Source organism: Fulvia fulva, chromosome 13 (assembly GCF_020509005.1).
Source record: "Fulvia fulva chromosome 13, complete sequence".
Taxonomy (NCBI): domain Eukaryota; kingdom Fungi; phylum Ascomycota; class Dothideomycetes; order Mycosphaerellales; family Mycosphaerellaceae; genus Fulvia; species Fulvia fulva.
The window spans coordinates 852,706-866,874 of record NC_063024.1 but is presented as its reverse complement, the minus strand read 5'-3'; the positions used below and the strand labels follow the sequence as shown (position 1 = coordinate 866,874).

General features: G+C 51.4%; 2 protein-coding genes across 2 annotated transcripts; one reads left to right on the top strand and one right to left on the bottom strand.

Annotated features, from left to right (window-relative positions):
* Positions 1 to 6,882: 6,882 nt before the first annotated feature.
* Positions 6,883 to 9,537, top strand: CLAFUR5_14351 (uncharacterized protein; the record flags this gene model as incomplete). Its single annotated transcript, XM_047913499.1, has 2 exons — positions 6,883 to 7,418; positions 7,545 to 9,537. 2 exons carry the CDS (start codon positions 6,883 to 6,885, stop codon positions 9,535 to 9,537), a joined length of 2,529 nt encoding a protein of 842 aa, XP_047769523.1.
* A 452-nt stretch (positions 9,538 to 9,989) lies between these two features.
* On the bottom strand, positions 9,990 to 13,907 carry CLAFUR5_14350 (Linear gramicidin synthase subunit D; the record flags this gene model as incomplete). Its single annotated transcript, XM_047913498.1, has 1 exon — positions 9,990 to 13,907. One exon carries the CDS (start codon positions 13,905 to 13,907, stop codon positions 9,990 to 9,992), a length of 3,918 nt encoding a protein of 1,305 aa, XP_047769411.1.
* Positions 13,908 to 14,169: the final 262 nt, after the last annotated feature.

Sequence of the window (14,169 nt, the reverse complement as noted above, 5' to 3'; positions counted from 1 at the left end):
TTTCGATCTCTTTTCGAAGATGTGGTTACTGACAATTGCACTTCGTACCAGATTGAGTGGGTGCATGCATTGACATGGTACTTCGTACCCGTGGACGAGGTCGAAGCCCCGATCGCTGCGTATCTAGCGGACAGGGGCGTGGCATCGGATGCTTGAGAGAAGAGCCGGCACAATAATAATGTGGTGGGATCATCAGTTGTGCTGAACGTACGTGAGGGCTGGGGAGCACGTACAACTCGCAATGCTGGTTTTTGTTGCGAACAGGACACGAATTGCGCAGCCGTGGAAGATAGGAATTACAGATTATGTGATTGAAGAAGGACCCAATGGGATAGCGTGTATCTATATACAGTATCGCCAGTTGATGGTGTAGGTGATATTAAGGAGGGACAGCTGCACTTAGGACTTGACTAGCAAGCCCTGATTACTAATCCCCCTAAGCACCTAATGTTGACCCCATGACCTGCATATTCTCAACACTCCCACTGAGGTCAGAAGGTCTCAAACAATCCCTTATGTAAGCTGGAGCTGCCTTACAAAGTTTTGAAACTGCTGGCCATTGAGGGGCTTAGTCAGCCTATTAGCAACCATGTCCTTTGTGTGGCAGTAATCCACTGCAATCTTCCTTTGCCACTAGAGATTCCTGACATAGTGGTATGCCACATCAATATGCTTTGACCTGTTATGGACATAAGCATCTTTGACAAAGGTCAAAGCTGCTTGGTTGTCACCTATAAGCTTCACTGGTCTCAGCTCATCAACAGTACTTTTGCTTGCCTTAATCCTAGGTTGGAATGAACACTGTCTAACCAGGTCAGGACACCTCATCTCTCTAAGGCCTGTAGTAAGAAACTGTGACTGCTTAGCTACTGCATTCATGGCTATGAACTCAGCCTCTATTGTTGATGTGGCAACAGACTTCTGCTTCCTACTTATCTAGGACATAGGTGATCTATAAAGGAACCACACATGTCCAAGGATTGAGACTCTGTCTGCCTTGTCTATAGCATAATCAGAATCTGAGTATCCCTGGAGAATACCTCCTCCTCTTCTGTACATCAAGCCTAGGTCTAGGTATAATCTCAGATATCTGGAGAGTTTCGTCAAAGCTCTAAGATGTTGCTTTGAAGGGTCAGTAAAATATGAGCTGATTCTTCTAAGGGGGAAAGCAAGGTCTGGCCTTGTCATTGCTATTGGCCACATCTAGGTACTATTGCAACTCTAGTACTCCTGTGTGTTGCACCTCTCATCTATAGCAGCTGAAGGTCTTAGATCCTCATAGCTGTCTATAGGTGAGAGTGTGGGTGTGGCCTTCTCTAGAGAGATGCCCATCTTGGCAAGGTTAGTTTGGATGTAGTGTCCTTGATCAAGCTTCAAAGTACCTTAGGACCTGTTTCTTGTAATCCTCATTCCAAGGATCTTCTTAGGTTCCCTAAGATCTTTGATCTTGAACACTCTTCTAAATTCAGCCTTGAACCACTGAACATCTAACAGCTTTAGAGCTATAATAGGGATGTCATCCACATAGGTGAGGACCATGATGTCTCTTCCTCTATGGATAAGTAGGCATAGATCTACCTAGGACTGGGTGAATCCAATCTGTTCTAGCTTAGCAACATAGAGCTTGTTCCAATCTCTAGCTGCTTGCTTCAGTCTATACAGGCTTCTAAGGACCTTAAAGACCATATTTGGTGGAATTTCAACACCTAGGGGTGGGATCACGTAGATGTCTTTAAGAAGGCTGCTTTCGGTGAAAGCATTGTTCACATCCACCTAGTGCATCTCAAGATCTCTCTCACATACTATAGCCATGAAGACCCTAAGGGTATTATGCCTAACAGTAGGTGCAAAGGTCTCTTCAAAGTCAACACTATATTTCTGTAAAAACCCTCTTACAACTAGTCTTGCCGTGAACTTTTTAATAGCTTCACTGATCATTCTTTTCACATCAAAAACCCACTTAGATGTAACCAGGTTTGCACCCCTTGGTAGTATAACTGGATCCAGGGTGTTGTTGCTTCCTAAGGCAATAAGTTCTTTCTAGATTGCCTCTTTCCACATATGTCCCCAATTGGGGTCTCCTACTGCCTCCTTATAGGACTTTGGGATTGGCACTTCCTACTAGTAGGCTATAGTCTGCCCAACAGCAGCAAATGCATATCCCTCCACATCATTCAGGATTTCCTCAACCTAGCTCATAGTTGGATCAAGATGAAACATCTGAGCAATCAATGCCCTATGATGCTTGGCTTCATGCTCAGCAGAGCTATCATCTTCATCCCCCCTTGACCTCTTGTTGCCTACAAGCTGAGATGGCTGTTGAGGTTGATCCTCCTGAACAAGTTCCTTTTCCTTTTCTTTTCTTGGGGTCCCCTCTACCCCAATCTTCTGGTACTCTCTAATGTCTTCTGGAGGTTGGGGAAGTCGCACAAACAGAGGCTTTGCCTGGAGCTACTGTGGCTGCATTGATGAACTGGAGATTTGAGTAGGAGGTCTTCCAACGGAGTTTCTCTTTAGGGCTCTGCTTGACTGGTTTGTGAAGGTGATGCCAAGATCCATATCACCCCCCTTCTCATTCTCAAACCAGTCAACTTGCCCGTGTGTTTTGATGGCTTTTATGTTAGGCTCCCAGAAGAGCCATTGCTTTGTGGTGTTCTCTACATAGCTAACAAAGACAACTTCTTTACCCCTATTCATGAGCTTGTCACTTCTCAAGCCCTGAGGTTGGGATCTCGGGTCTATATAGACCACTGCTTTATATCCCTAGACTCTCAAATGGTCAACTGATAGTACCTGGCCAGTGAAGGCTCCTTCTGGTGAAAGAGTAGTACCATCTATTATTGGTCCATTTGGAAGTCTGTTTCTGACCACAGTCTGAGCAATAAGGGCCTCTAGCCAGAATTCAACTGGCATATTTGAGTCCTTAAGCATAGCTCTCACTATATTCTCAGAGGCTTAGATTGACCTTTCTATAGGTCCATTCTGAAGTGAGTTGTAGGCATCAGTTGTGTCTATCTGAATGCTAAACTCCTTCTCCCACTGTTTTAGCAAGGAAAGAATTTCCCTTGCACCATCACTACGGATTGCAGATAGAAAACACCTTAAGCTGTTCTCTACCTGAACCTTCCATTCCTTTAGAGCTGTAGGAGCATCACTCCTAGCCTTCAAAGGGATTACCCACTTCTTCCTTGAGAAGTTGTCTATAATCTCAAGCCAGTACTTGAAGCTAAGTCTTGAGACTACACCTTGAAAAGGCCCATAGATGTCAATAGAGATGAGGGCCAGCCTCTCTCCTTTCCTCTCTGTGGCAGGTCCTTTGAACTTCCTCATGTTTATAAGGGAGCAGACCTTGCAGTTCTAGTGCTTAGAAGGAACAGGAATAGGATCTTTCTTATCAGTGACTCTATGCAGGTTTCTTAGCAGTCCCTTGCCAAGGTGTGCACATCTTCTATGCTATAGCTCCCACTGTTCCTAGGACTCAGTGGCAGTCATAGCCTGTTCTAATTCACACTCAAAACGTGTACCTAACTTGGACAGATCCAAGTCATGCTCCTATAGAGAGGCATATGCTTGAGGCATAGCTTCGAGCTGCTTTGAAACACTTTGAATGAATGGAACACCCCCTCTCAGCTTTGTCTGGACAACAGGTTTTCCAGAAAGGGATTTGAGGGTGAAACTGGGTGGTTGGACAGCAAACTGTTAGCTGAACTGATTCCAAGAAACAAGGCTAACTCTAAGGCCAGGAACAAACAAAACATTCTTCAAGACAATCTGCTTCCTAGAAGGACCACCTATCACTACACTCCCCTTATGTGTGGCATGTAGGTAGCCACTCCCAACCTTGATCTACTTCCTCTTCTGAAGAGGTTTCAGGGTCCTGAAAAGTGAATCCTGGTCAGTCATATGGGATAAAGCACAAGAGTTAAGCAACCACTCTGAGGAGGGGTACTTGCCTTTGGCTTCCATAGTTGAATAGGCAACCTCATCAACTTCATCATCCTCTGATGGTGTCTCAGGGTCTGATGAGTCTTCCTGGGTTGCATAGGCTCTTGCAGGCTTCTTAGTGGATGAGGCTTTCTTCTTCTGGCTGTCACCCACCTTCCTTGTAAGGTCCTTCATCACCACTAGGATGTCCCTCAGGCTTGGGGATGGGGACCTCCTTCTTGGTGGTGATGATTGTCTCTTTGCAACAGAGGTGTTTCCTCTGTTGAGCTTGTCCTTCCTAACAGCATGCTTGGCTCCAGAGAGGTGTAGGCAATCCTTGATCACATGATCACCATCACAGAGATGGCAGGTGATCTTGCCCTAGAAACCTCTTCCTACAAACATTGCTGTTTCCTTAGATGCAACTTCTAGCCTAAATTTATGTGACTCAAGCAGTTGTAGACAATCTTCATATAACAGTCCTGGCTAGGCTAGGATGGTGTTCTTGGTCTCAAGATACACCTTAGGCAGGGCTTGAAGCAGATGCTTCAGCTTCCTTATAGGCTCTCTATAGTGAGCCTCTGCTAGGTCAACTTCAGCAATCCTTCTTGCAAGATTGCTAAGGTGGACCCAGGCCTATCTGATGGTCATGCCATCTGTCATTCTGAAGTTAATCAATTCTTAAACAACTGCTATTGCATATATAGCATAAACCTTACTATACTTTGCCCTCATCTTAAGCCAGATCTCTCTAGCTTGTCTCATCTCTAACACCTCATCTTGGTCATCTTGTGAAAGGCAGATGAAGATCTCATATCTTGCCTTTGTATTTGCTTTCCTCCTAACTGGACTATATCTTGACTCTTCAAGTCTAGGTAAGGGATCTGATGACTTAGATAGTGTTAAAGAGCTGGGTGTGCTTGATAATAGATGGCTTCTATCTACAACCTAAAGCACATCTTGAGCTTCAAGATGGTCTTACATCAATAAGAACTATGTCCTCTAGTTGTCCTTAGTTAGGATAGGTGCTGCTCTCCTCCTACTAAGGGTGCTATGTCCAGTTTCCTCTATACTTTTATATGTAGGACAGGATAGCTGCCTACAGAAGAAAGGTATTCGTTCGTACGCGATCGGATCGATAGGAGGTGAACCGAACGCGAGGTTGATAGTGGAGAGAATGGCTGTCTACTAGAAAGCGAGGAAAGTCGGTCGTAAGGATCGTGTTTCTAAGACACTGTCTGTAGCTCTCTTAGGGGAGGGTTTTCTGAGACACTACGGCTCTCTTAGACGGAACAGTTAGTTAGTGAGGACAATGCGATGTCCTAAGAGCAACTCTTCCTAGTAGGCTCGCCCACCTTTCTAAGGTATTGGCACAGGCTTCTCTTCTAACCCTCTAAGTTGGTCAAAGTCTGACAGTGCCTTACTAGGCTCTTTCACGACTAACATACACCTATAGCGAGCTGTAGCTTCCTGTGTAATGCGGAGGCGGCCTCTAGTCTGCCCTTGCTTTTGGTATTGTAGAGGAATGACTACTACGACTTCAATCTATAAGACCTAAAGGCTAACCCGGGCTCATAACCTGTTGAGAACAGGACACGGATTGCGCAGCCGTGGAAGATAGGAATTACAGATTATGTGAATGAAGAAGGACTCAATGGGATAGCGTGTATCTATGTACAGTATCGCCAGTTGATGGTGTAGGTGATATTAAGGAGGGACAGCTGCACTTAGGACTTGACTAGCAAGCCCTGATTACTAATCCCCCTAAGCACCTAATGTTGACCCTATGACCTGCATATTCTCAACAGTTTTGGGTTCTACGTTGAGACGGAAGTGATGCGACTTGCTCATCGGCCAGGACATTCAACATGCCGCGTCCTTTCCGATTCATACTTGCCTTTTCATTAGTTCTACCTCCCATGGTGTGCATAGAGTCGCGGATCATATCAAGCAGCAAAGTTGGGCAGCGTGCTGATATGGGTTTGGTATGTGTCGCCGGCTCGAAGGGACAGAAATGCTGTAGGTTGGTCATTCGCAATACCTTGTCGATGAGTGTGTCATGCGAGGGGTGAGACGGGCTGTTATTGCCGAGTGCTCGGGTGAAGTGGTACTGTATGGTCTTATGGCTGGCATGCTGTGGTGAAAAAGGAAAAGGGGAGCAAGGTTACTGACGGGACGGTCCATTCTGACGGACCAAGAATAGCTTGGAAGGATGCATTGGCATTGGAGCGGATCTGTCTCCGTTCGAGACGCGTGGTTCCCCTCTACGCCTTTGAAGGGTAAGGTGTGCTTGTTTCTCATGGTTTGCGTTGCAGGATGGCGAGGTCATCGGCAAGCAGCATGATTCGCTCGAGAGGAGTGATGTTGCTGCAGTAGCGATGTGCTACCAGGGTGCCACCCCATCGTGTGGTAGTGCGATATAATATATTGACATCGCCCGGGAGTCGTGTAACGCAGATGCTTGTCCTGAGGAGCCGGCCCTTGGCAGCACTTGCCGGGTTCTCGTGCGACCGCCGACCAGTGAGCACCAGTCTTGGGACTCTTGGGCTGCACGAACACTCCATCATGCATCACAGCGCATCCATCATGCATCACATGTCAAAGCCCGGCGAAACAACAGAATCGCAAGGTGAAGAGATCCCAACATCTCGCCACCCATCTTCTCTCGCACGATGACGCGGTATCACCCGGGCCGTTGCCAAAACACCAGCGAAGATTTCTTAGTGCCCGCGCAATACGAGGCACATGCCTGGATCGCCCAAAAGCTTGGGTGAGGCGAGGTGAGGTCAGGTGAACCAACACACATCTCTCTAACTTACCGCAAGGTTGGGGAAACTCTTTCTTGTAAATCTGGACTTTCGTTGATAAGATGCGTCTCGTACCATCACCACGCTCGCCTCTTGCATAGTATCGATTGGACGGTGTGACGGATCGAAGAGGAGCTGTTGTCACGGGACGATGATGATGGTGATGATGATGATGATGAACAAGATGCTGGAGTTGCCGGCGAGCGTGCTGGTGGCTGTTTTTGCCTTGGTTCCTCCTGCCACCGCGAATCCAATCACAGCAGCACCATCGAGGCCGACGGGGACTGGATCTGGATTTGGGCGAAATGCAACGAACCTACCATCGACAGGATCTGGCCCTTCGTATGCCAAGGCATGTTGGTACGAGCGAATGTCGTTTGATTCCGCTTCGAGCTCATGGGTGAGCGCTCATGCCTCGACGGATACGACGTATCAGATAGAGGACGGGACGTCGATATCAGAGGTCACGTACTACGAAAACGCGACGACGCTGTGTGATGGTCACGCCAGAGTGACATACTCTCCTGCCATTTCGCTTTCCACAGGAACCATTACTGTGCTGAGTGGCACGAGTAAAAGGACAAGTACGATTGTGCAGACCTTCTGGTCGGGCGATTATACTTCTGAACGAGCATCACCAAGTTGTTCGATAACTGCAACGTCGGACTGCGATGCATTGTACAGCATGTACGTCAATATGAAGGGCAGGAGGCATCGTCCGTCGGAGACATGCGTGCTGCATCTCCATCTCAGCACTAGTTGCTGAGACATTGCCACGTGGTGTTCGAGTATGGCTAACACCCTTCTGTTTAGGTACACTACCTCAGTGGCTGCGGGAAGCCCACCCTACGAAACGCCTCCATGCTTGAATGCCACTGCGGCTGCGCAGTATTCGTCAGCCATGGCGAACATTTATGGTTGTGGTGACTGCACTATCTATGGCGAGGGAGTCGAGCTAGTGTACTTCCCGACCACAGCGGAGCGGGACTTTTGTGCGTCCACACCCACCGCGACTTTGACGCACTACGGCCCCAGTGCAGTCATCACAGCTTATGCCGGCAAGTCCACCACAACCGCAGGCCAAGTCTTCAACAACCGCACAGTCTGGGCAGACGGCCACGCTTTCACCACAGAGACTGCATACATCTCAATCTCAACCGTTTACGCAGTGGATCGATGCTCCAAGACCTTTGGCGCGCCAGTCAAAGATGCCATCTTGGCCATGCCATCTGAATCAGTCCTGAGCCTTCGCTATTCGCAAGACCACTTCCAACGTGTGATGACGACAGATATCCAAACAGGCTACCCCGTGAACTACGCAGACTTTAACACACCGATCCCTTGGTCAGCATGGAATGGTCAAAATATTTGTGATCCGGGAGGTTATGGTGGGTGGGCGTGTTCCGTCATCTACGAGCAGAGTTATCGTCCGCAGCTGGCGATTCCACCACAGATTACAGACTTGGCGCCCGAGTTTAAGAAGTGCCAGATGTTCTACAACGGTCTCTGGGATCCGCCATTGGCGTTACAGCCTGCAGAGTCTGTAGTGAAGCCGACTGCACCTGGTGGTGGAGGAGGAGGAGGAGGAGGAGTGGAGGCCACTACTACCGCTGAAGCAATACCTTCGAACAAAGCTCAACCACCTACTGCGCCTGCGACAGCACAGTATATTGTAGTACCGACTCCTCCCTCAGCTACGTCGAGTGTGCCTCGGAACGAACCAAACCCACCTATTGCGCCTGCGACAGCACAGTCTATTGTAGTACCGACTCCTCCCTCAGCTACGTCGAGTGTGCCTCGGAACGAACCAAACCCACCAGCAGCCACGCCGAAGCCGACCGGCTTTGTTCCAGCAAACGAGCCAAACCCACCAGCAGCCACGCCGAATCCGACCGGCTTTGTTCCAGCAAACGAGCCAAACCCACCAGCAGCCACGCCGAAGCCGACCGGCTTTGTTCCAGCAAACGAGCCAAACCCACCAGCAGCCACGCCGAAGCCGACCGGCTTTGTTCCAGCAAACGAGCCATGGCAGGAGAACCTCGATCTCGGCGGGAAGAAGTATGCCGTAACAGCCGCCAATGGACGATGCCGTGTCGGCGGTGTGACGCTCACAGCTGGAGGTGCTGCACAGACTCTGCCAAATGGTGCTATTGGCAGCTGTGGCCAATACGAGCTCGTTGTACAAGGCTCAAAGACCGTACACTTTGACGACAACGTCAATTATGGTGGAGGAGGAGAATCGCCGCCTCATGAGCTTGGCGGTGCACAGAACGGCATCGCGACTCATACCGACCCCATCGCCTCATATATCGTGACAAGCGGTGGACTTTTACCTCCCACGCCTGGACCCCATCACAACGATGGTGACGAAGATGACGATGGTGACGAAGATGCAGCCATAATCACAATCAACGGCAACCCCGTCACCGCAGTACAAACCCACGAGGGTGGCGTCGTCGTCATCGGCTCAACCATCACTCTGACGCCAGGCGGCGGTGCTACCACGATCAGCGGCCAAGTCATCAGTGCAGCCACCAATGGCATTATTGTTGATTACACCAGTACCCTGGGACCCGGACCCATTGGCGATGAACGAAGTCAAAGTAGCAAGCCGAGCGGCACCGCATCGGGTAACGACAATGACCATTCGGACAGTCCATCTGCTTCCGGTGGCAACAGTGGATCGAACGCTGCTACGGCGACAGCAACAGCGTCTTTGGCTACGGGATCAGCTTCGTCGATGTCGCCGGCTCAGGCGTTTAGTCTTTTCACTGCTCTGCTGGCTATTGTTGTGGTTGGAGGATGAGGATTCGCAAGGTGATGGAACTACTACACGAAACCAAACTACGAACGAGCTCGAAGACCTTATACGGCGAAGGAGAGGGAGGAAAGGATCTTCACACTCCGCACACCACGATATCGACACGTCTGTCACAAGCTTACAGCTCATGCTACGACCTCCAGAGCACTGGAAAGGGCTATACACTCATCTTTTACTGAGCTGATGATGGGAGTTTACATTGTCTGAACATTTGAGCAATGGGATGTGGCAATACATTACGACTTCAATCAATGAGTGGCGCAGGAGGTAATATGTACCAATAGCACGCAACAAGTGCCAAGGAGCTATATGTATTTATGGCCTCCTCCTGAAGAACACAAATATAGCACAATACATAATGCCGCAAAGCACCCACCAAGCTCCCAAAATTCCTCCAATGCCACCACAACCACCCTCCCTCCACGTGCAACACCCCCTCAAATCGGCTCATCCCTTGGCTCAATCAACACCTCATTAACCGCGACATGCTCCGGCTGCTTCAACGCAAACACAATCGCGCCCGCCACATCCGCCGGCTCCAAAATCTTCGCCCCACTCGGCATCCCATAAGCCTTCACCGCCTCCTGATCACTTGACATTCCCAACAAATCCGTCTGCGTATTCCCCGGCTGGACGCCCGTCACCCTCAACCCCTTACCAGCCGTCTCCAGCCTCAGCGCCTGCAGGGTCGCTTCCACGAAGAACTTGGAGGCACTGTAGACCCCCAAACCTGGGAACACTTTGCGCCCTGCGTCCGAGGAGATGGCGATGATGTGGGACGGGATGGAGTGCGTGGTGTAGCGGGCTAGCATGGCGGGCACGGTGGCGGCGAGGCAGTGTAGGAGGCCTTTGCAGTTTACGTCGACGGTTGTGTTCCATTCGTCCGTGTGGGCGGCGGCCATGGTGGTGAAGTACATGACGCCAGCACAACTTACGAGAATGTCGACAGGTCCTAGCTCGCGGACTGTAGTTGCGAAGAGGTCGTCGACGTCGGCTTTGGAGGTGACGTCGGTGCGTTTTGTTATTACCTTGCCCTCACGCACTACGAGGCGGCGCTTGAGAGATTCGAGGGCATCGGTGCGGCGGGCGGCGAGGACGAGGTGGCAGCCTTCTTGCGCGAGGGCTACTGCCACTGCTGCGCCGATGCCAGAGGATGCGCCGGTGATGACAGCGACGCGGCCGGAGAGGATGCTTCGTTTCACTGACAAAGCGGAGCCGCCTAGGGCGGTGTGTCGTGAGGGTGGTTTGTTCATCCAGCCTCGCGCGAACCAGTGGCGGGCGTAGGTTTCGAGGAGGACGCCGTCGACCTTGGGTCTCTCGACGATGGCGCGGAAGGGGCGGGTTTGGGCGTTGTTTAGGACGACGATGTCGCGGAGGAAGTTTACGGAAGGCATGCCGGAGCGGAGGATGTCAATTGTGAAGGCGCCATCGCCTCCTTTGGCTGTGCCGCGGCGGTCGTGCCAGAGTTGGACCCACTCATCAAAGGCAAGGGGCTCGGTAGGGTAGCCTAGTTCGGTGAAGTGCTGGAAGACAGTCTTGGTCTCGACTGGGTCTGGGTCGCCGAGGTGGAAGACGAGTTGCTTTGCGTGGGTCTGGTTGCCAAGATGGACAATGGCCTTGCTGACGAAATCGACTGGTGTCATTTCCGCTCTCCAACCTGGAACGTCTGGGTAGAAGCCGAGATGAATCGATTCCACGAAGAGAGCAGTGAGAAGATCCCAGGCGTTAGCTGAGCCACTCGAGCTGTGACCGCTGATCGTGCCTGCGCGCAGGATTCTAACAGGGAGACCACGACGTCCAGCCTCGAGGACGAGTTGCTCTGCTGCCCACTTTGTTTGGCCGTAGCCATCTGGAATTTTCTCTGGAACGGCATCGACGTAGAGCATCGAATCTTCAGGCCAGCCGTGGCCCGATTCTGAGGGCGGCAGAACACCGTTGGTGGAGACGTACTGTACCGTCGCGCCGCCAAGGCATGCGAGTCGGAGGATCTCGCGAGTGCCGTCGACGTTGCTGCCTCGGAGTGCGGCGTATGGATAGACGAGGTTGACTTGCGCTGCGGCATGCACGATGACCTGGACACGCCCAGCCAGGTCTGCAAACACATCCGTGGAAAGACCAAGGCGCTTGCGAGGCAGATCTCCAGGAATAATCTCAACACGCTCCATAATCGAGTCCCTCCAAAGACCAAGATCGATCAGATTCTTGCGAAGCCTAGCGGTGCAGCCTGGCTTATCTTCATCCGAGGGCTCCTGCGAGCGTACAAGACAGGTGATTTGCGCAGATGTCCCCTCCAGAAGCTCGTTCAGCAGGAAAGCGCCCAAGAAGCCCGTGGCACCAGTGAGGAGAATCGTCTTCGCATCTTTGAGTGCACAGATCTTGGCACCATTCGGCTCAATATCACGGTCTAACGACGAGTCTTTGCGCAGTGCCGCAGGCAGATCTGATTGTACAGCTGCAATGGTACCGTCTCGGACTTCGCGCACGGTGAGAAGGTGACTTTGGAGGTCAGCTGGCTCAGCAAGTCGTCCGACTGGTACTCTGATACCGAAGCGTCGAGAGAGCTTGGATGCTAATGCGGCGAGCGACAGACTGTGGCCACCTAGGTCGAAAAAGCTGTGCTCTGGCTTTAGCGTTGCCTGGCTGATGCCAAGCGTGGCCGCCCATACTTCAGCAATGTCGTTGAGTCTGATGGGATCTTCCGGTGTGCTCGTTCCGTTTGTGGTTGATGGCATGGGCGGTGGCGGGAGACTCTTCAGGTCTACCTTGCCAGACACACTGTTTGTAGGAAGCTCATCCATTTCCACCCAAAGAGTGGGAATCATGTACTGAGCCAAGTAGTCTGACACCACTTTCCTCGCGCTTGGGCTGTGTCCATGGTCGTCGGTCTCTACTTGTGGTCTGCCAGAGATCTCGTCATCTCGAACGAAGTATACGACCAACTGGCGGTCTAAGCCGTCTCCGTGAGAGACCACAGCACAGTGTCTCACGCTGAGGTGCTTCGTAATGGTATCTTCGACCTTGGCAGGGACGACAGAATAGCCGCGAAGCTTGATCATACTGCCAGTTCGTCCCGTGATCTCGAGTACGCCAGAGGAGTGCAAAATTGCGAGATCCCCGGTGCGGTATAGCCGCGCTTCCGGATCCTTTTCGTTGAATCGGTCAGGCAGAAACGCACTAGCAGTCACCTCTGGTCGGTTCAGGTAGCCTCGTGCCAGAAGGTCGCCGCCAACGTATAACTCGCCACTTGTGCCGGCTTCCACTTCGTTCCCTTCCTCGTCGAGCACATGTACATATTCCGGCTCAAGTGGTCTCCCGACTGGGCAGTAGGTGGCCTCATCGTCCAGCAATTCCCTGACATCTCCGCAAGCGATTTCGTGCGTCTCGCAAGCGCTGTACACATTGAGAAGTCGCACCTTCGGCAGCGCTTTTGATGCTCTGCGCGCCAGATCGGCAGTCACGACTTCTCCGTTGAGCCACAGCGTTCTGAGGTCCGCCAGCCGCGATTCAATGTCTGGAAATCGAGCAAGCACAGCAGCAAGCAGAGTCGGCGTCATGAGGGTCTCCGTGGTCTTCTTTGTTGCAAGCAGATCTACCAGAGCTACGGGATCATAGCTCACTTCGTCGGGGACTGCGATCACAGTCGCACCTCTCAAGAGTGGGCGAAGGATCTCCCAGACGAAGAAGACATTGCAAGCCACGCGGTCGCCGGGCTGAGAGTCTGAGACGCGGAATCTGAGATCGTAGGAAAGTACAGCTGCACGATGGGGATTCGCTATGCCTTTTGGCTTTCCCGTGGTCCCGGAAGAGTACGCCACAAAGGCTAGCCTCTCGAGATCATTCTCGTCTGTGCCAACTCCAGTCGTGTGGCCATTTGTGTAGCCGTTCTCGTTCTGAGTGCCATTCGTGTCGTGGTCGCCATTGGTCGCTCGGTCACCATTTGAAAGGCCATTTGGCTGATCTCTTGCCTCATCAAGAACAATAGTCGGTGTGCCGTCCTTGATCTTGCCAGTGGCTGAGCTGTTGGTGATTATCACTGCCGGGGTGGCATCTTCAAGCACGTCCACAAGCAAGTCCGGCGGGTAAGCGAGCTCCAGAACCAGGAATGCTCCACCGGCTTGCAGACTGGCCAGACAAGCGATGACATAATCGGCACTCCGCGGGAGAAGAACGCCAACCAGACTGTCTCGCTTTATGTGGTGCTTCCTGAGTCGTTCTGCTAGCTCATCGACTTTGTGAGCTAGCTGTTTGTAAGTGTAAGTCTCTGCCTCATCCTCCAGGGCAACGGCATTTGGAGTGCGTGCAACCTGGGTTGAGAACAGAGCGCAGAGATCCTTCGATGTATCAATCACGGACATAGCTGTGGTTTGTCAGGTGTGATGAATGGGATTGTTGTGAAGACCAAGAAAAGCGAGGTCTGGAATGTAATAACAGGAAAGTGAGGAGATCGGATTGCTCAAGTAAGTGTTTGACCTTGCTTGCTGGACCGATCGCGGCATGCAAGGTTCGACATAAGTTTGGCAGATTCTTCATGTGCGTCTCTCACCTTCTCAACTCGGTCGTGAAAGGTGTAGTGATGGCAGTGGCGACAGGGATCATGTTCCCCACGTGGGAAGCGCG